The 22,806-nt window shown below is 42.1% G+C and overlaps 2 protein-coding genes across 6 annotated transcripts; one reads left to right on the forward strand and one right to left on the reverse strand.

Annotated features, from left to right (window-relative positions):
* Positions 1 to 2,791: 2,791 nt before the first annotated feature.
* On the reverse strand, positions 2,792 to 12,271 carry LOC136747789 (NAD-dependent protein deacetylase sirtuin-3). 5 transcript variants are annotated; one of them, XM_066701002.1, is made up of 9 exons: positions 12,034 to 12,271; positions 11,395 to 11,512; positions 10,634 to 10,807; positions 8,472 to 8,704; positions 7,754 to 7,854; positions 6,639 to 6,800; positions 5,023 to 5,235; positions 3,277 to 3,363; positions 2,792 to 3,101 (listed from the first exon to the last, which is right to left on the reverse strand). In XM_066701002.1, exons 1-8 carry the CDS (start codon positions 12,119 to 12,121, stop codon positions 3,322 to 3,324), a joined length of 1,131 nt encoding a protein of 376 aa, XP_066557099.1. In that variant the 5' UTR covers positions 12,122 to 12,271; the 3' UTR covers positions 2,792 to 3,101; positions 3,277 to 3,321. The 5 variants fall into 5 exon arrangements, with proteins under 5 accessions (XP_066557099.1, XP_066557096.1, XP_066557097.1 ...); XM_066700999.1 differs by having other exon boundaries at positions 3,277 to 3,366; XM_066701000.1 differs by having other exon boundaries at positions 2,792 to 3,363.
* A 339-nt stretch (positions 12,272 to 12,610) lies between these two features.
* Positions 12,611 to 19,248, forward strand: psmd13 (proteasome 26S subunit, non-ATPase 13). The gene is made up of 13 exons (XM_066701004.1): positions 12,611 to 12,808; positions 13,889 to 13,967; positions 14,286 to 14,320; positions 14,813 to 14,868; positions 15,202 to 15,245; positions 15,442 to 15,528; positions 15,862 to 16,033; positions 16,395 to 16,474; positions 16,725 to 16,850; positions 17,279 to 17,341; positions 17,802 to 17,882; positions 18,097 to 18,213; positions 18,609 to 19,248. Exons 1-13 carry the CDS (start codon positions 12,708 to 12,710, stop codon positions 18,702 to 18,704), a joined length of 1,137 nt encoding a protein of 378 aa, XP_066557101.1. The 5' UTR covers positions 12,611 to 12,707; the 3' UTR covers positions 18,705 to 19,248.
* Positions 19,249 to 22,806: the final 3,558 nt, after the last annotated feature.

Raw genomic sequence — 22,806 nt, forward strand, 5'->3', positions numbered from 1 at the left:
CGTTTCGCTACATCTCTGTCTCTATCATGTGTCTTAGTTATATTTATAGCTAATTTCGATCCTGTCCATCCGTGCACTGGAGCTCTGGCTGCAATTTCGGTTTCAGTTTCGGTTCACAAATGGAGCATCATAAAATAATAATCGTGTTAATATAGTGCCATATATTATCCGCTAGCAGTGGCAGTAAAATCCAAGGCCCGGCCGTCCGTCAGAGATCTCGCCCATGAGAGGTGCTCTTCTGCCAGCTTGCACCCGCATTACAGCCCGCAGCTGCAGCTGTAGGAGATCTCGCTCTCTCAGCTTGCTGGGATCGAGCTCTGCTGTGCTCCACTGTCCGCAGGTGCGGCCTCGGTTCTAGGCCCCGCTTCAGCTGTTGGCCTACTACCCATGGCCCCCCGGACCCCGCATCACCCGGTGTCCCCGGAAACCCTGGCACACAAGGTGTGGTTAAGCCTACGAGCCTATGCGGCACTTGTATCCTGCACCTGTTGTTTGGATAGACAGTGTTCTGTCCGGCAACAACAAGTTTGCATCTGGTTGGTGTTGCAGTGCCCCCGTGTGCATAAACGTTGCGGAGTGGAGACGCACTTACAGCCCGCCAGGCGCTCCACTTGTCGTGGCGGCGTTTCAGTTGTTGTTTGCCCCTTGGTGCAAACACTGACCGGCACCCCCACTGCACATTTTCCAATGAGCTCCTCTCGCCCCTGCCATTTCGCCGCTTGCAGCTGCCACACCTTGCCGCCTGGAGTGGTGAGGTCCTCTGCCCTGTCTTTCTAAGCACCGACAGCAGGCGCAAATTGGCCACAACTTCCGGGTCCACTACAGTGCCACAATCGCCGCCGCGCCCGGCGATCTCCCACTCTGGCGAGTGACGGTAGGGGTTCGGTGGCTCCGGACCTCTGCCTCTCCCCGAGCCACTCCGTCTCCTCCTCCGGACACGCAGCTTCGGAGACAGCCGCGTCCCCCATGCTCGCTTCTCTGCCTGCGTCTGCTGCTGCGCCCCCCCTACCTGACATGCACAAGCACATGAGCAACAGGGAAGAGTGGCGGAGCGATGCCCATGGGCCCCTCCCCCTCCCCCTCCCCCTCCCCCTCCCCCTCACACTGCTGCCAGACCTCCTGGACGTCCTGAGAGCCACCATACACGCGTGTCTCTTCCTCTTCTGACTGAGAGCTCACCTCAGGGTGTCCCCTTGCCAGAGGCTGCTAGGCCTCCTAACAGCAGCATCACAGAACCACCCCCTTGGCCTCCTCCGATTGAGTGGTGCAGCGGTGGTTCGGGTCTTTACAGATGTATCCTCGCCACGATTAAGCATGCCGAGTCACAGTCACTCCGGCATGCTGGAAGGTGTTCCATTGATAGTGAAGCCCTTACAATTTGACCCTCAGTGTGCCACTGGGACCAGTCTGCCACTGAGTGGTGATGATGACAGACGCCTCCAAACAAGGTTGGGAAGCAGTCTGCGACGGACATGGTGTCCAAGGCAGGTAGACAGAGCCCGCACGAGCCCTCCATATCAATGTCCTGGAGTTACAAGCAGTGCTCCTCGAACTGTGTCATTTCCTGCCAGTCCTATGGGACAGACATGTGCTGGTTCGGACGGACAACACAGCGGTGGTTGCTTAAATCAACAGGCAAGGAGGTCTCCAGTCACACAAACTGTACTGTCTATGACGCCGTCTGCTTCTGTGGGCGCAGTTACGGCTCTGCTCCATCAGAGCAGTTCACCTCCCCAGCCTATCCAACACGGTGGCGGACCTCCTGTCTTGGGGAGGCCCCCCAGTTATGGAATGGCGCCTCCACAAGCTTGTAATACAACTGTGGAGCCGGTTCAGCAGAGCGGAAGTGGATCTCTTTGCATTGGCAGAGTCCACCCACTGCCTACTATGGTTCTCTGTCCAAGACCGTTCAGGTACCCTAGGGATCGACATGCTAGCCCAAACGTGACCACACTGTCTCCTTTATGTGTTTCCACTGTTCCCCTTTCTCCCGGTGGTCCTGGAGAAGGTCAGGACAGAATGAGTGGCCCCACGGTGGCCTCGCAGATTCTGGTTTGCAGACCTAATCACCCTCCTCAATGGAGAGCCTTGGCAGCTCCCAGTGAGAGCGGATGTGTTGTCCCAGGTCCAGGGTACGCTTTGGCACCCCAATCTAGGCCTGGCCCCTGAGCAGGAGCGTTTGCTTGCCTGGGGTCTGTCAGATGCGGTAGTACCTACTATTCAGTCGGTGAGAGCGCCCTCTACAAGGTCGCAGTATTCCTACCACTGGCAGACGTTTAGCACCTGGTGCCAAGACGGCAGTTAAGACCCAATTACATTTACGCTTACATTTGTCCGGTTCTGCAGGTTGGATATGAGGGGACCGGTCCCTCCCACTGGGAAACTGGTGTTGGCTGCAGTTGAGCCCCAGTAGCCCACAAGGCTTTGGCTCCTGATTTCTTCTCCCAGTCTGCCCCTGTTAAGCACATCCTGATGGAGCTATTTGAACCTAGTCTTTCCCTTCCACCGGACTATGCCTTTCAGTCGAACAAAGGAAATATGGTTGAAAGGAAATATAATTTTCAATGCTATGTGTGTTAAATGTTTACTTTTTGTTTTTTCTTTTCTTTGTGTACACACTTTTGGTTTTCCAGGGTTACCCCCCACTTCCACCATATGTTATGTTCCCACCAAAATTTTGAGGGCAGAGGAAAATGATCAAACACACACTTCTGATATACCACACACCTTGACATCAGCCCATAAGCTTATCAACCACATCTTAAACCAAAAACAAGGTTCAAAAATCCAAAACAGGGTAAATAATATTTATTGAGAAGTGAGACACTAGTTTGGCATGAGTTAATTACATCTATTTATATAATCTACATTTTCTCACAACTATTTTGATTGATTCATCCTTATTCAAAGTATAGTCATATACAAATTGACACATTCTCCCCATTTCATCCATACAAGAGACCTGATCTATGAAAAATGACACAGCTTTAGCTTATTTGTTCAAATTTGTGCAAACAAGAGTGAGTATATGACCAATTAAAAAGGATCCTTCAACTTCAACCTATATTACAAGCCTTATGCTCATCTGTACACCAGAGGACCTGCAACAACAACAAATATATTGTCAAACACAGCCTTTTTAAACCACCACAATCATTGGATGTAATTTAATCTACTACTTTAATTCTCTATGGCCATGCAAATTCATAAAGTGAAAATCACATGACTTCCTGCTGGCAATCAGAGGCATTTAATGTCAGCCGGTAGTTTGAATACCTCCTTCGGAGACAGGCAGACCCCTGGGAAAGACCTTCAGCGTCTTTACTCCTCCTTCTTCTCTTCTCCTCCCTCTTCTCTTCTCTTCTGCTGATTTAAAACACAAACAAGACTGGCTCACGATTGCACTGCACTGATTGTCTGATTAGAATCTGATTAGTTCCATGTCACTCCCTGTGTACCTGCATCTGCTACTGAAACTGACTTTCCAGTATTCATATGTCCATGAGAAGACAGCAGTCTGAGAGAGATAGTATCACCGTGGGCCACTCAGCTCCCTTAGCTGCCTGAAACACCACCTGACACAACTGTGCTGTTCTTAATTAGGAACTGCATACATTACATTAAACACAAGATGGATAGATATTCTCTATGCAGGCGGGATTTATCTACATGCATTCCAGATAAAAAGACACGTCTGCAGGACACTCAAATCTTCCTTTCTATTCCACTGTTCTGACATTAACATCTCAACGACAACTCGGATTCTAAACCCTGAAAATGTTTCTCTAGCTTTAATTGATATAGGTTTTATTATTTTGCATTGAACAAAGCTGTCTTTAGACACTGTTCAAAATACTACAACAACTGACAATCCCAACCTACAGTTAGGTCATTAAAGCAAGAAAAGGTCTGAATGCCAATGTGGGAGGACACAGAAACCCAGCTTAATTTCAGAAGAAAGCTGTGGGGATGATAAATGTTGATTAAGACACTGAGAGCAGGAGTCTCCTAGCTCAGGCTGAATTCACACAATCACACACCCCCAAAAAACTATTTGGATAGCTTGGCTTCTGCAGCAGATTTAATCAGTTTCTGTTGAAAGACTTCACCTCCAGGGACCAGAGTTCAGGTCTGCAGGGAGGTGAGTGAACGGTTTACAGGCTGACCCCCTCGCCCCCGAACAACAATTAACTATCCGTCCTGGCCAAGACCCAGAGCGGAGTGGCAAAGGATGAGTGGACAGAGGCAGGCACGTGCCCAACACTGTCACGGCTGAGGAGAACTGGGTCTGTAGCCAGCATCAAGTTTTTAAAAAAATTCTTAACAAGCAGGAATATAAATATCTTAAAAGGCTTGCAACCATTCAATACAGATTTGTCAATGACAACATCCCCATTCCCCTTACCTAATATTAAGACCAAAAATCACCATTTATTTTTCAGACATTTTCAATGAGAGTGGGATTAGCACATACTTGTTATACACCATTATACCATCGCCTCACTCGGCCGCATACAGTGCTTTTATGTGCTTGTCGGTGGTTGTGCGGAGACAGACAATAGGGCAATGCAGCTGCCCTAGTTAAGTGCAATCATTTAGAACATGAAATCAAACCTTTCAGCACATTGGTGAACCAGCCATTTCAGTAACTATTTACAATATTAATACCTCAGCCATTCTGGTACTTTCAGCATTTCTATAATATATACACATGCATAATTCTGTACTAATTTGTGCCCTGTTGTGTTTTAATTAATGTCTATGATACTACCATTGTATCTCAATAGAATTTATTCATGAGGAACCTTTTCTAAGCCTGGTGTGATGCTGAACTGCTCTCCTTTCCTCTGCTGCTAAACCACACTCAGCCCACAGGAATTAAATACTCACACTGAAGGAAAACCTCTTTGAGGAACTTGGCAGCCAATTTACCACAGAATACAAAATGAAAACGCATGGATTAAGCTCTTAGGTTTAAACTGTGCAAGAAGGCGGCAGTGTAGGGAGAATGACACATCTTACCTTTTCAGTTTCTGTGCGGATAAGCTTATCCAGTTGTTCTGTCCATCCCAAAGTGTCCACACACCTCTGAACCCCGGCCACCACGTCCCCCAGCAGCACCACGTCGCTGGTCCGGGGCGAGCGGGACACAAAGGGCCCCACCAGGTCTCTGTTGATGAGAACCCGAGGCACTGAGCCCCGTACTGCGCCGGCCAAACTGGCAAAGGGCTCCACCTGTAACACAGGCAAAATGCCTGCTTAGGGACTGCACAATCTGCAAATACTGGTGCGGAGGGGCTTACCCCACTGTCCCGGTTAAATTCCAGCTTTCTCAGTCTGGCACTACCTAATGATCCCCAGTGAACTTTAATTGACTTGATAACTCCTCGTGTCACCCCAGCACAAGGGCTGCTCTACCTCACCTAGGCGGGGACTACATTCCAGTGGTGGATTAAGTGAATCCCCTACCAATTGTAAAGAACTGTGGGGTCCCAATTCCCTATTTTTAATGAAATCTATAGCTTTAATTTTGATTCCTAGGCAGGCTCATTTAACTAGAAACAAATTTATTTACTTATTTATTCATGCTAAAGTGATCCACATTAACCCAGTGATCATGTGTAAAGAGTTAAAACCTTCTTGAACTACATTGAAACCTCCTTTATTGTCCATTAAAGCAGACAGCATTGATTGTGTTCTTTATAAAACTGCTAGGGGATCAAATTAAACCGCATATCACACTTAAAAGGAAAACACGTTGAAGGTTATATTACAGATGAGGTTTTTGTTTGCTGTTTTATGTGACTGGGCACGTTTCCAGCACAGAGACACTGTGGTCTACAGTCCATCAATAACGCCGGGTGAATGTTGGTCTTGAAATGGGAGCAGCCATACCTGGCATTTCTTAGTCACACACACGTCTTCCTGCTCCTATTAGCAGCAGTGTGACAACAGGTCTCTTTTTTTCACACTTTCTGAAAAGGTCAAACTCTACATGTTGTGTCTTAATTTATTCTGGACTTTCTCTAACTTTCATTATCTCTGTCCAACAGAACAGAGACGTGGTGTTAATTTCAGGCTGACTGAATCCATTGACTTTTATTTTGACAACACCACCTCTTCCTCTGTTGGCAACAATGGTTTTCAGGACATCTGTCTTCATTTCCTTGCCATGGATACACTATACAGTAACCTATCCAATCAAAGCCCGTTAGAAGAATCCATGCATAAATTTATAAACCATTAAAACCAAAGATTTGTGATAGTAACATTGTCTCCATAATATTACACCTAAATATTGAAATCTATACCCCATTCAGGTCCAAAAAAAAGGTTTCCTGCTGTAAGTATTAGCGTCTTGTATTAAAAGTTTACTTCATTTTAACAAAAAAGACAAAGCTTTGTTTTTTTAACCACAGGAAACAGAATAAATTAAAGCAATATAGCAATAGGACCAGAATGACAATTTGTATAAATATTATCATTTGAATAAAAATCAACTTCATAAACATAAGTTGTTTCACATCCAGGGAGTTGAACTACTTAATAAGACACTTCAATAATTTCCTGCCACATAACATGTACATATTTCCTTATGTAAACAAAACCCACATCTCAAATGTGCCACCCCGCCTCACCTCCAGGGAGGTTCCCATGACAATGAGCAGGTCAGCCAGAGGGAAGTCAGTCAGATACAGAAAGAACTGCTGCGGGAGCTCCTCCCCAAAAAACACAATGTCAGGCTTGACAACCCCCCTACAGGTGGGGCATTGTGGGACTTTACTCTCCATTATATCTGCCTGCCAGAGACAAACCATGAGAAAAGCAAAACAATTAGAATAATCAGTTAATCTAATAAGACACCACTATGACCTGCCTCTGATACACCATGACAATAAATTACAACAAAACTATCGTTATAATAATCATAAGTAAATTATTGTTCATATTGGACTGGAAAATAAATAGTGAACTTAAACCAAATGTTGGTATAGTTTGGTGATTAGGACTACTATACAACAACATCAGAGGAACTAGAAGCACCAAATGCTACACAGCCCCCATCTTCACAGCTCCTCTCCCCTTACCAGCATGTTTTCAATGATCACAATTTGACTTCCATTTCCTGTCTGCGTAGAAAATAAATAAGACAGTAATAAGTCTCACCTGCTATTAGTCTAAAATGTGCTTTTATTCAGACACCACTTAGCTCTTCTGCTCTCCCTCCCAAACACTGTGTTGGCATACAGCAAGACCTGAAATATTACAGGCTTGCACTATTTCATGCCCCTTTTCCACTGGCATGTCCGACCCAACCCTGAACCAAGCCGGAACCTAGATGAGCAGGCCTGGTACGGGTCGGGTGTGTTTCCATTGCACTACCTGAGCTGAGGTAAATGATGTCACAAGCTGGGGACGTCGAGAGTCGTGTGCATGTTTTTTGATGTTTGCTATGAAAAGAGGTGAAACAAACTGAGACTGAAGCTATGTGATGGAGAGTTCAGTTAACTCCCCCATCTGCAAGGCCGAAACTTCAGGATCGGCTCAACAAAATTGGTATCGTGCTACACTGCACCAGACCAGTTCCAGGTTGGGTCGGATAAGCAAGTGGAAAAGGGGTACCAGTGACCCACACAAAACTACAGATTCAGCCAGCCCTGTCTCCCCAGAGCCCTGATACCCTACTGCTGTGTTGTAAAGCCGCGAGAGGCTATTCACATGACAGGAGGCCGCAGGCTTGCACACAACATACTCTCAGGGCATCTCCTGGGAATGACATCCGACAGACTGTGCAAGTTGCCGTGGCGAAGGTCCCATGGGCTTCCACCAGTTTATTTGGAGGAATGCCTGCCACTGGCAAACAAGAAAGACAGGGAAAGCAATCACTTACATGCCAAGAAACGGTAGTTTTTCAATCACATTATTAGGTTTCTGAAAACAACAAAACCCCATCTAGTTTTGCTCCTGGAAAATATGTGGGCAAGAGGAAAATTCAACTGATTCTGTTGTACACTGAATACTGATGGGTCTACATTTTCTCACGTGACATAGGGGTTCAAATCCAGTGAGAGCTGCATTATGTTCACTATGATTTTGTTTTTATATATATATTTTTTTTAATCATTAATTATCTTGAAGTCTTCAAATATACATATGTATGTTTACACAAAATGGTGCAAAAACCAAACACTACCACACAATGTCATACTGAAAAAGCATATTCAGCTTTCAGACTGTAACATTTGCAGATCACATATGTATCACATGCAAAATGTCTATTTATACTGTGCTTTCAGCAGCACACCATCTTAAAGTCGGATATGAGAAAAGAGAGTAAACTGCAATACTAAAAGAACACTTATTTAAAAGTCTTCTGAAGCCGAGTCCCTCTAAATTATGAAACAAATACTACTAGGCATTGGCCAACACTTAAATGGACAATTGTCACTGTGAGATCTGTGCATACTCACGTCTCTCCAGGCCATCTATGTTCTGGGTGTACAGTCTGTGTAGAAGTCCTTTGTCATGTAGGAGTCTGATGAAGTAGTGAGTTAGATTAGGCTGGTAATTGCCTGGATAGAGCTCTTTGGCCAGGGCGAAGAATGGTTTTGGATTGTGGTGGAAGTAGTTGATCTCAAATATGGCTTCAGCATAGGGTAGATTGTACTGCTGGAGATTATCATACAGACCACTTCCAGGTGACCTGTGAAGGCAAAGAATGAATACATTACATAGTTATAATTATTACTAACGCTACCATAATCTCACACTGTTGCATTTACCATATTCAGTGGACAGTGGAAATGTACTGTCAATAGGATGTGATGGGTATACAGTGAGGGAAAAAAGTATTTGATCAGTCTATAATTTTAATGGTAGGTGTATTTTAATAGTGAGAGACAGAATAACAACAAAAAAATCCAGAAAAACGCATTTCAAAAAAGTTTTAAACTGATTTGCATGTTAATGAGGGAAATAAGTATTTGATCCCCTATCAATCAGCAAGATTCCTGACTCCCAGGTGTCTTTTATACAGGTAACGAGCTGAGATTAGGAGCACTCTCTTAAAGGGAGTGCTCCTAATCTCAGCTCGTTACCTGTATAAAAGACACCTGTCCACAGAAGCAATCGATCAATCAGATTCCAAACTCTCCACCATGGCCAAGACCAAAGAGCTGTCCAAGGATGTCAGGGACAAGATTGTAGACCTACACAAGGCTGGAATGAGCTACAAGACCATCGCCAAGCAGCTTGATGAGAAGGTGACAACAGTTGGTGCGATTATTCGCAAATGGAAGAAACACAAAATAACTGTCAGTCTCCCTCGCTCTGGGACTCCATGCAAGATCTCACCTCATGGAGTTTCAATGGTCATGAGAACGGTGAGGAATCAGCCCAGAACTACACGGGAGGATCTTGTTAATGATCTCAAGGCAGCTGGGACCATAGTCACCAAGAAAACAATTGGTAACACACTACGCCGTGAAGGACTGAAATCCTGCAGCGCCCGCAAGGTCCCCCTGCTCAAGAAAGCACATGTACAGGCCCGTCTGAAGTTTGCCAATGAACATCTGAATGATTCAGAGGAGAACTGGGTGAAAGTGTTGTGGTCAGATGAGACCAAAATCGAGCTCTTTGGCATCAACTCAACTCGCCATGTTTGGAGGAGGAGGAATGACCCCAAGAACATCATCCCCACCGTCAAACATGGAGGTGGAAATATTATGCTTTGGGGGTGTTTTTCTGCTAAGGGGACAGCACAACTGCACCGCATCAAAGGGACGATGGACGGGGCCATGTACCGTCAAATCTTGGACGAGAACCTCCTTCCCTCAGCCAGGGCATTGAAAATGGGTCGTGGATGGGTATTCCAGCATGACAATGACCCAAAACACACAGCCAAGGCAACAAAGGAGTGGCTCAAGAAGAAGCACATTAAGGTCCTGGAGTGGCCTAGCCAGTCTCCAGACCTTAATCCCATAGAAAATTTGTGGAGGGAACTGAAGGTTCGAGTTGCCAAACATCAGCCTCGAAACCTTAATGACTTGGAGAGGATCTGCAAAGAGGAGTGGGACAAAATCCCTCCTGATGTGTGCTAACCTGGTGGCCAACTACAAGACACGTCTGACCTCTGTGATTGCCAACAAGGGTTTTGCCACCAAGTACTAAGTCGACGGGGTCAAATACTTATTTCCCTCATTAACATGCAAATCAATTTATAACTTTTTTGAAATGCATTTTTCTGGATTTTGTTGTTGTTATTCTGTCTCTCACTGTTAAAATACACCTACCATTAAAATTATAGACTGATCATTTCTTTGTCAGTGGGCAAACATACAAAATCAGCAGGGGATCAAATACTTTTTTCCCCCACTGTATAGTCTGTCACACACTGTTTGGAGATTGTAGTGTAAAAGCAGCTGAAAAAAGACTCCAGTAACCTCATGTCTTCACTTCATCCTCCCCACTACATGGCTGTGGCTCAGATTCTGAAACCTGACACTTAGGTCTGGGATTATATTCACCCTGGGTGAGCTTCAGTCAGTTTTAGTACAGCAACATCAAAGCAATGGATTACATTCGACACAGTGCACAGTGCAGAAGACGCTTTTCTCCAGCTTAGAAGTTTTACCTGAAGTCTGGGATCCCACTAGGTGTGCTTATACCTGCTCCAGCCATCACCACAATCCTCTGGCATTCCTGCTCTTGTACAAGCTTTGCAATGTCTTCCAAAGTCTGCTGCTTCTGGACACTGCCACTCCCTCCAAACAGCCCTCGTACCATGCGGCAGGTCGAAAAACATCTCCTACGAGTCATGACAAAGGGGCCGATGTATGTGGGGTAATTTGGCTGAATTAACAAACAGCAATATAAAATGTGAAATCCATACAATCTAGATTTCTGGAGGATGTTTTGGGGTTTCACATATCCTCCACACTTGAGTTGATTAACATTTTGTTTTAAAATGAATCTAAGGCAAAAATTAGCCTTAGGACTTAATCTGTCGATCTTGTACAGCTATCCCCCGCGCTGTACTGTTACCATGCTGTCAGGCCTTCTGCCCCATAGCTGTCACTGCGAGACGTCTGTCCCCTGACAGTGTAAAACAAAAGATTCCTTCTGAGCTTTGAGGACCGCTCACCTGATGCAACAGATGTTTAGCAAAACTAGTACATTTTTGTATTGTTTGTGTTGCCTAAAGACCTTTAACTGTCCTGCCCTTTTGAACTCGTACCCATAAAATATAGTTTTGGCCCTTTTCATTTGAATTCATATTCTGGTGTTACAATAAGGACCTGCTGAGATGGTGATATTTTACAATATTGTATTATTTCTACATTTCTAACTAAAACGTATTCCTTGCACAGTGGGAAAGAGAAGACCAGTACTTACCTACTATACCAAGATATCTGTGGCTGTAGATATATACAGCTTCTAAAACAGTTGCCATTATGCTGGAGGAAGACTGTTGTCTTAGGGGTGACTCCTGTATGTATTTGGCCATAGGGTACTGAAACCAAAAATAAATATATAAACGATATATAACATTCGTGTTAATTAGGTACACTCAGCAGGTCATGCATCACACGTATACATCATTATTCTGAAGGTTATGAAGTCACAAAAGCTCGCATACTAACTGAGCATGCTCTACCTTAGTTACATACATCTGGACGCATAATAGTGTAATACATTTCTACATAAACCTGCAGTGGTTTTATTATATAATTTAACTTCATGAAAGCTTTTATGTTACAAGTTTGACATTCTGCGCTAGATGCTGTCCGGATTCAAAGTCATTGAACTTGTATGGTAGTGCATATATCTGCCCGTTGTTGCAAGTGTCACTAAATAAGTGCGTGTGTAAATCTGGATCTCAGCCCTAAGTAGCACAGTGAACAAGTGCATTAGTTTTAACCAGTCTTCAGCTGAGCAAACATACATCCGGAGAAAACAATCACAGGAAACCATATTAGCTACACAGTGTCACGTTAACTCTTCAGTAGCATGTGAACATTACGCTCATTTTACCTTTCAATGATGCAATTCCTAAAGTTGAGCTATGTTTGACTTTGTGGTGGTATACAAATCTAAGCAACTTGGACATGGAAAAGGTCATCTTTTGTGTTCATAATAACCAGATTTAAAACGAATAATTAACAAAATATTTTAAAACGGTGTATACTATTTTTAAATATGATAACAAAAACCCGTCTTGAATAAATGGTTATTTGCAAGTGACAACAGCTCAGGCGACCTCCCGATGACATCAGAGTTCGCCACCGTATAACACGTAGAGGATGTGCCTACACTTTTGTTCATAACTATTTTAAGATCGAGTCTTTTCGAACATTTAACACATTTCAATTTTTTTTTCAAAATGGACTAATATATATTTACGCGATATTTAGAGTGATTCAAAAGAACGAATCGTTTCAAAAATATATAATAGAGAAGTAATAAAATACATTAATTGACAAAATTATAAAAACTCTTGTTATGATTGTTAATTTTAATACATTCACTCATGCGGGTTCGATTAGATTATTCCAGGTTTCGTGTGCGCGTTTGTTACCGACACTACGGCAGTAATGGCTGTCAGGTCAATACCCAGATAGCTTTGCAAAAGCAGTGTGTATGTTTGGGGTTCAGGCTTTTCACTTGTACATTTCAGTTAGTAATACTGTCACGAATCGGCGATCACGATGAAGGATGTTACCGGTTACCTCAAGCAACAGCAGAGCAAAAGCTCCACTCCCGAAATGGCTACGGAGTGGCACACATTGGAGGAACTTTACAACAAGAAGTAAGAAACAGAAATGCACAAAACGAGCACAGTCTACTAGACATGCGCTGAGTCATGTAGTAAAAACCGGCAGATAGAGCTCAGATGAACAGGCCTCCGGCTCCCCCATACCCTACGAAACACAAATACAGATACAAATAAGCACTCCTTAATGGCTTTTCCACGCGATTGTTTTCGATATATTTATAACAAAATGTATTATCACTGTGAATGGCGCACGAATTGCAGTATCACACCGGATTTCTTGCCTTTCTTACACAATGGTTTCAAACTTCACTCCTCTGTGCTCGTCCCTCGAAGGGTTTTATAGGTACTGTTCAATTAGGGCCGAAGATTTAAGTGAGAATTAATGGCCTAAACACTTATATCTTCAATTAAGTAATTAAGGCGGAATTGTTAGTGAAAGGACGCTGCGGCCCTCGATCAAGCGCAGCCCTTCTTCCCCAACAAGTGTCCAGTTATACAATAGGGTTCAAAACCCAGCAAACGATCTCATAGCAGAGACCTTGAATTACAGTTGCATTAAGATGCCATTTTTTAATTAGGCTTCATCTGATTACATGTTTATTGTCAGATATTCATTTGAAAGAGAAATGCTTAAATGTATCTGGGGGAATTGTCTAGTATCATTCAAAGACATCACTATTGAACATTTTGCTGAATGCAGCCCTATCCAAGACTAGGGCTGATATATATGTGTGTGTGTGTGTATATGTATGTATGCATACATTAATATACATACACACACACAGACACTTGCACAAAGGAAGCTATCAAATGGTTCTCAAGAGATTAAAAATGACCTACAAACAATCAACTCATAAACATTGCAGGTGTGACATGGAAAAGGGAAGCTGTAGAAACATCTTGGGGAGGCCTTCATCCAGCAGTGGATTGATATAGGCTGATGATGATATACACACACACACACATATACAGCCTAAAAAAATGCAACACCTCTTAGACTAATATGTTTCAAAAACCGGATTGTGGATGTAATGCAGACTGATGATAACAGAAGCAACTTCATGTTACAAATGATTATCTGCTTGTGTTTTGCTTTTTGTTGGGTATTGCTAGGTTATGGCACCAGCTGACACTGAAGATCACAGATTTTGTGCAGGACCCGTGCTTTGCTTCTGGAGATGGCCTAATTAAGGTGAGGCACTGACACCTTGGGTTTCCAATCTTCATAGGAATACAGAAGGATGCATCAGGTGTTTGCCTTAAAGTCAGTTTTCATTTCTCACATTTTAATTGTGACAAGGGTTAATAAATCAGATATGACACTTCTGTAATAGATCCATTTAGAAAATTAAGCAGAAACTTGTACATTTAGTTAAAGACGTTTCTGAATCAAAAAGTATTTTAAGTGTCCCGGTGAAAGGTAAGCAAGGTGTAACTGATGTACAGCTCCTGGGCTCCTGGGAATGTAAAAGTTTCATTCAGTCTAACCATCATCTTCTTGTCCTTCCAGCTGTATGAAAACTTCCTCAGTGATTTTGAACACAGGTAAGACAGACTCCTTCTGCGACACCTTAACGACAGGCTGATAATAAAGCAGACATGAATGGAATAATGACGGAATACTTCTGCAGCGTTTTCCTATTTGTAAAGCACTGAAAGCACTCATCGCACTTATCTTGGGGAAAAAAGGAATAAGCCGAGATTGTTGGGAAGGAAGCATAAATATAATAATTGCTCACTGTGCAAGGTATGCTTTAAAAAAGAAGATCAATGTTTGCAGTGTATTAAGATTATTTACCCTGGTTTTTATGGAAACAGACAGAAGAGACAGCAGGGCAGAGACGTCCTGTATTTTGTGTTTCTATAGACAGGAGACAAGATGTGAAGATAGCGTAGTGGCCTAGTGCTTTTGCTTCAGTCAATAACAGCAAGAAAAACAAACAAACAAACAGAAGAGGTCCACCTCATGTATTTCTGATTTTCAGCAGGTCTGTCTTTGTTGCTAGGTCATTAACATTAGTTCTTTGCTTCTTTCAGAATCAATCCATTGTCTCTTGTAGAAATTATTCTACATGTAGCAAGACAAATGACAGGTAAGAGCTGTAAAACAAGTAGCAACCAGACAAGCTGTTTCCAGGATTTTGTTGTTTTTTCTGTGGGGGGGTTGTGTATGCGTGCTTAGGTCATTATTAGTAAAATAGAGTTATCTTTTCATGACCTGTAATTTTCCCAATATGTTATGTTTTCCCTGTCTGCAGAAGCATGAATTATAAATGCTTTAAATGTTTTAATGATTAAAGTTTCAAAGAGTTAGACATTTATTTTAAAAGAATGCAGGACATTTGCTAAAACATACAAGAGAAAAGTACCTAATTCTTAGTATCCAATTTTAAACAAGCCCTTTCCTCATTTGTCTTGCAACGAAGATCCCAATACTGCCATCACCTTCCTTGAGAAGACTAAGGAAAAGGTAAGTGATCTCATGTCACCACATTCGATTCACAATATTTTTCGATTACATTCCAAATGTACAAGAGATATTATTTAATTCTGAAAATCTGTTGAATGAATTTCACTTATTACATTGTCTTGTACTTTAATATATCTTCATACACTTAAAGTACAATAAAGAGTACCATGTCATGTTTTCCTTGTTTTGTTGTTAGGTGAAAAGCAGTGACGAAGCAGTAATACTCTGCAAAACTACCATTGGCAGCTTGAAAATGGAAATAAATGACCTTCCAGCAACAAAGGTAAAAAGGAGAAAGATCTGAGTTTAGGTGTAATTACGATGATTGTAATTAACGTCTTAATTATGTTAAATAATAATAAATTAATGTATTTACTTCCTCTCCTAAAATTCAGAGATGCATAATTAACATTATTCAATTTGTTATTCTGACTCAAACTAGTGTCGATCCCATAATGTGTAGGCCTAATTGTAAACAGTTGGTTTGGAAGCGTAGCAGGAAAATGTGAGAATTGGATACTTTTTGTTGTTTGTTTTTTTAATCCCACGTTGTCACAGAAAGCATTGCTGGCACTGCCCTTTTGTAACGGTGTACTTGTATGTGCTTTGCATGTAGAAATTAATTGAGGAAGTGGAGGAGATGCTGAATAACTTGCCTGGGGTGACGTCAGTCCACGGGCGCTTTTATGACCTTTCCAGCAAATACTACCGCATTGTAGGAAACCACGCCTCCTACTACAAAGATGCTCTTCGTTACCTGGGCTGTGTGGATGCCAAGGACTTGCCAGGTAACTTCCTCACTGCAACTTTTCCTTCAGACTGGTGTGGAAAGAGAGAGCGGTCGATTACAGCAGTCAAATCCAAACAAACCCTTTAAAGGCTGGAATCATGGACATACAATCACACTGAACCATTGGCTTCAGCCTGTAATGGGATAAATGTGGAAAATGACTTATAATCATTATAATTTTTAAATCATAGATTTTTCTTTTCTGTTGGGTAACCAGTTGACGAGGAGCAGTAAGTGTCCAGAGAAGATCGATTCTGTCTCGAGGAGTGATGTATAAGAATTAATTGGCTTATGTGTTTTTATATAAATGTTCTGCAATAAAAGTAAGTAAATATCTAAATAAACATTTGGTCTTGCAGAGGCAGAGCAACAGGAGAGAGCCTTTACATTGGGACTGGCTGGACTCCTAGGAGAAGGCGTTTACAATTTTGGAGAGCTTGTGAGTTACTAAGAGCATTCAAACTGCATCTTTACCATTAACGATTTTAAATGAATCCTACGTTATTCAGACTATTTATTAAACCCTGTCCTATAGATGTTAAGATACAGCCTCTTAAAGCATCATTCAAATATAAAAGCTGCTAGATTTTCATGAGTAGCAGATCATTTGGGTGTTTGTTGTATTTATACTTCTTTATTCTAACTCTTTGCTAAAACATTGTTTTTGCTGATCTTGTATTCCCCTGCAGCTGATGCATCCAGTACTGGAGTCACTAAGGAACACAGACAAACAGTGGTTAATAGACACACTGTATGCGTTCAACAGCGGCAAAGTGGAGAAGTTTCAGGCTTTCAAAACAGCATGGGGACAGCAGGTGAGAAACATGAGTGCGAAGCAGTGCAAACAAATGATACACATTGAGCTTATTCTAGTAATTTTACTACTGCACTTTTGTGATGCTTTAAAATGTTTCTTGTGTAAGTAACTAAGTCACCCTGGATAATAATTATCATGGATATAGACAAGACGCTAATAGAGAGAATCTTCTACAGTGGTAAAATATTGTCTTATCTGCTATAAAAAAACTCTTAGAGACCAGTTTCAATTCTTCTTCTGGGGTCTGATTGTATTCTGACCATTTGGATTTGAATGAAAGCAATTATATAAAATAAAATGCCATTATTAAAAACATTCTTAATAAAAATGAATGATGGGCCTTGGCTGAAACGGTCATAGCTGTTTGTGTGTAGTATGTATGCAGTATATTATAATAAATGTAATGTTTGTTTGTTTTTTTACCAGCCTGACCTAGCAGCCCAAGAATCGAAGCTGATGAAAAAGATCCAGCTCCTGTGTGTGATGGAGGTAAGGGCAGGATTGTGTCAGAGGGCCACTCAAGAGAACCCCTGAGATTGAGTGGTTTTGGGCAGACCCAATGTTGAGTAAACCTGGCATTAGAAGAACTTGCAAAGTGGTTTTGGAAAAGCTGTGGTATATTTGGTGTGCTTGGGTATTACTGAAATACATTCCATATATGGAGAATTGAGTTGGAAATACTACACTTTTAAGAAACAAATTTGGAACCGCATAAGAAGAAGTGGAAAAAGCCATTATGTTTATATAAAGGAATGTGAGAAAAAAATGACATAAAAATACAGGGTTTTGGAGATCCAATAAAACCGCTTCCTGATCACAATGCGATTAGTTTGTGCTTCGTGGTAGCTATATTGTAAAATAGTCCATTAATAATAACATGTATTAATACAAGAGGAACTATCTCGCCAAGTGTTAATTATAAACTTGTTTTGTTTTTCCCCCTTTTTAGATGACATTTACCCGTCCAGCCAATCACCGACAGCTAACTTTTCAAGAAATAGCCCAAAGTGCTAAAATTCCTGTGGATGAGGTCAGTTGGCTATATGGAATTGTTCTCCCAGACACACCAGAGATTGTGGAAATATAGCAAAGAACTACACTTGTCTTTCAGCCTTTCACAGAACTTCAAGATGTCACGCACATTGGAGAAACCAATAGCATGGTCACCAGGCATTGAATAAATGGTAGCATGATGTTAATACGCAGTTATTCCTCACCTCTTTGTTCCTCGCTCCCTCCCTCAGGTGGAGTTGCTTGTGATGAAAGCACTGTCAGTCGGACTCATAAAAGGCAACATTGACGAGGTGGATCAGAAGGTTCACATGACCTGGGTACAGCCAAGAGTTCTGGACATACAACAGGTACAGCTGGCAACCTCTCAGGAGAATACCTCAATTCTCCAGAGACTCTGTACCGTGTGTTTCTCAGGCACTGAGCTAAATTATCTTCCACAAAATTGTTTAATTCCTCACAAAGGGTGCACCTCATTCACTGCAGTAGAAACATCACAATATGTACAGCAGACACTGATGTAATGGGAATACTGCACTAGTCCAGAGACTTTGTGCAAAGGTAACTGAGAGATTTGTTCACACCAACATTTTCAGAGCCTTGTCAAGGAGCACTACATTGCCTACTGCAGCAAACACATGGCCACACTTCACACCCAGAACGGTCCATTTTGCTCACTTGCAAAATTCCATTGATGTTATTAAGCAGCATCTCCGAGCCACTGACCTTTGCTGTGGTGTTTCAGATCAAGGGGATGAAGGACCGGCTGGACCTTTGGTGTGGAGATGTGAAGAACATGGCCATGCTGGTGGAGCACCAAGCCCACGACATCCTCACATAAAGCTCTGAGCCACGCGTGGAGAATGTGTGCGTCTAGAGCTCTCATCATGGCACCGTGGGGTGTTTTAAAAACTCTGTGGGGGAATTCTCTCATACAGTATGTATGTTTTGGAATAATGACTGTACATGGTAAAGCATAGTAGCACTCAGTACCAGGTAAAATAACAGAACCTCTTTCAGGTTCATCGTTTTATATTTTACTTTGGGTGCCATGATATGGCTTTTTATTTTGTAATAATTTCTTTAAAAAAAAAAAGTACTATTCTGGACCATATTATTATGTTTCTGTTTGGTTGTTTTAATTTTCACAGGGGCTCATTTTATTGCGTGTGAAAAGGTGTTGTATTGTTGCACCTTACTGAAAGCCCCAAACCAGCAATAGCATCCTCAAATGGTGAGTACACACAATGTACTCTTCTTGCTTTTGTACCATTCACAAACCGTTTCAGGAATCATGACTTATGCTACTATTTAATTGCTAATAGAAAGGATTTTGGTTCTAAACTCAATACAAAAAGCCCATTAAATCATCGTCATCTCCATAATCTTTGGTGTTTTTATTTAAAAATCAGTTTTGCTGCCATCTTCCAGTGCTGTGTTCAGAGCGCTCTGTAACACAGTGCTGCCCAAACCCAGTCCTTGAGAGACCCTATCCAACTGGTTTTATAGGTAACCTTTAATCATGTATTTCTAAACACCTGAAACAATTTAATTGTGATCAATTAATTAGGTGATTTGTTAAAGGAATTTATTCAGAGATTTTGAAATCTTTTTTTTTTTATTCAGAGAAAATTAAACACCCTTTTCAGCTCTCATTGACCATAGTTCCCTTAATTGAACAAGTTAATTGCTTAATTGATCAGTAACTTCCATGGGTTCCCAATCTTTAGAAATGATCGATTTAGGGTGACTGAGGGAACATACTGGACAGAGGCTCTCTGGGACTGCTCTAATGTGTTCATCAACTCAGTCATATACGCCCCTGCAGCACCCTTTCATACCACCATAAGGGGAAGTAGTCCGTACAGGAGGACATCGCAGGAGAAAAGCTGCTCTATTTGTAGGCTAGATGCCAGTTTTCAAATGTATCACACATATATAAATAATATAAACCTTTCAATTAAATATGCATTTCTTAAAATGAATACACATTTCTTCTGCACCACAGCAGAATTTTAAATCATTTTATTTGGATTCTTTCAAACCATAAAGAGTTTAAACTTTCCAATCAGATGCTGGTCTTCTGAACAAAGCCACCAGCATTTATTTTCCTGCCAAGCCAGTGTGTGTGGGCTGCACTCTCTTGACCATGATGAGCGAGGGGCTGATGTATTTACTCTGCCTTAGGTTTGTTTTTGCCACTGGTCAACAGTCTGTCTCAGAAAAATAAATAAATACACTTGCAAAATACAAATAAAATGTATGCATGTTTTCCAATGTGTTAGTAGTCTGTGTTAAGAGTTTACAAATTATCCACATTCATGAATGATGTTTAAGATTAGTAGTGCTATGTTTCTGTTGGATATGTGAGGAGAACATGACAATGATTGAATAGATACAGTGAGGTAAAAAAGTATTTGATCCCATGCTGATTTTGTACGTTTGCCCACTGACAAAGGAATTATCAGTCTATAATTTTAATGGTAGGTGTATTTTAACAGTGAGAGACAGAATAACAACAAACAAATCCAGAAAAACGCATTTCAAAAAAGTTATAAATTGATTTGCATGTTAATGAGGGAAATAAGTATTTGACCCCTTCGACTTAGTACTTGGTGGCAAAACCCTTGTTGGCAATCACAGAGGTCAGACACTTCTTGTAGTTGGCCAACAGGTTTGCACACATCTCAGGAGGGATTTTGTCCCACTCCTCTTTGCAGATCCTCTCCAAGTCATTAAGGTTTCGAGGCTGACGTTTGGTAACTCGAACCTTCAGCTCCCTCCACAGATTTTCTATGGGATTAAGGTCTGGAGGCTGGCTAGGCCACTCCAGGACCTTAATGTGCTTCTTCTTGAGCCACTCCTTTGACCCAAAACACACAGCCAAGGCAACATTGTCATGCTGGAATACCCATCCACGACCCATTTTCAATGCCCTGGCTGAGGGAAGGAGGTTCTCACCCATGATATGACGGTACATGGCCCCGTCCATCGTCCCTTTGATGCGGTGCAGTTGTCCTGTCCCCTTAGCAGAAAAACACCCCAAAGCATAATGTTTCCACCTCCATGTTTGACGGTGGGGATGATGTTCTTGAGGTCATTCCTCCTCCGCCAAAGTGCTCGATATTGGTCTCATCTGACCACAACACTTTCACCCAGTTCTCCTCTGAATCATTCAGATGTTCATTGGCAAACTTCAGATGGGCCTGTACATGTGCTTTCTTGAGCAAGGGGACCTTGCGGTCACTGCAGGATTTCAGTCCTTCACGGCGTAGTGTGTTACCAATTGTTTTCTTGGCGACTATGGTCCCAGCTGCCTTGAGATTAACAAGATCCTCCCGTGTAGTTCTGGGCTGATTCCTCACCGTTCTCATGATCATTGAAACTCCATGAGGTGAGATCTTGCATGGAGCCCCAGACCGAGGGAGACTGACAGTTATTTTGTGTTTCTTCCATTTGCGGATAATCGCACCAACTGTTGTCACCTTCTCACCAAGCTGCTTGGCGATGGTCTTGTAGCCCATTCCAGCCTTGTGTAGGTCTACAATCTTGTCCCTGACATCCTTGGACAGCTCTTTGGTCTTGGCCATGGTGGAGAGTTTGGAATCTGATTGATTGATTGCTTCTGTGGACAGGTGTCTTTTATACAGGTAACGAGCTGAGATTAGGAGCACTCCCTTTAACAGAGTGCTCCTAATCTCAGCTCGTTACCTGTATAAAAGACACCTGGGAGCCAGAAATCTTGCTGATTGATAGGGGATCAAATACTTATTTCCCTCATTAACATGCAAATCAATTTATAACTTTTTTGAAATGCGTTTTTCTGGATTTTTTGTTGTTATTCTGTCTCTCACTGTTAAAATACACCTACCATTAAAATTATAGACTGATCATTTCTTTGTCAGTGGGCAAACGTACAAAATCAGCAGGGGATCAAATACTTTTTTCCCTCACTGTAGTTATAGGGTGCATATGAGCAGTGGTTGCCTCCAGTCCTCAAATGCCTCTGAAACATCTCAACTTCTTCCTTCTAAGTTAAACATGATAACTGTCCACACTATTTTAAGGGAAGAATCGTTGTTTATTTCAAATTCTGTTTAAAACAGAAATTTCTTCATTCAATTTATTAAGCACTACAGACAAGTGCTGTACTTATAGTCTGTTTTCATTATATATATATATACACTCACCTAGAGGATTATTAGGAACACCATACTAATACTGTGTTTGACACCCTTTCGCCTTCAGAACTGCCTTAATTCTACGTGGCATTGATTCAACAAGGTGCTGAAAGCATTCTTTAGAAATGTTGGCCCATATTGATAGGATAGCATCTTGCAGTTGATGGAGATTTGTGGGATGCACATCCAGGGCACGAAGCTCCCGTTCCACCACATCCCAAAGATGCTCTATTGGGTTGAGATCTGGTGACTGTGGGGGCCAGTTTAGTACAGTGAACTCATTGTCATGTTCAAGAAACCAATTTGAAATGATTCGACCTTTGTGACATGGTGCATTATCCTGCTGGAAGTAGCCATCAGAGGATGGGTACATGGTGGTCATAAAGGGATGGACATGGTCAGAAACAATGCTCAGGTAGGCCGTGGCATTTAAACGATGCCCAATTGGCACTAAGGGGCCTAAAGTGTGCCAAGAAAACATCCCCCACACCATTACACCACCACCACCACCAGCCTGCACAGTGGTAACAAGGCATGATGGATCCATGTTCTCATTCTGTTTACGCCAAATTCTGACTCTACCATCTGAATGTCTCAACAGAAATCGAGACTCATCAGACCAGGCAACATTTTTCCAGTCTTCAACTGTCCAATTTTGGTGAGCTTGTGCAAATTGTAGCCTCTTTTTCCTATTTGTAGTGGAGATGAGTGGTACCCGGTGGGGTCTTCTGCTGTTGTAGCCCATCCGCCTCAAGGTTGTAC

This window comes from Amia ocellicauda, chromosome 4 (genome assembly GCF_036373705.1).
Source record: "Amia ocellicauda isolate fAmiCal2 chromosome 4, fAmiCal2.hap1, whole genome shotgun sequence".
NCBI classification, from domain to species: Eukaryota; Metazoa; Chordata; class Actinopteri; order Amiiformes; family Amiidae; genus Amia; species Amia ocellicauda.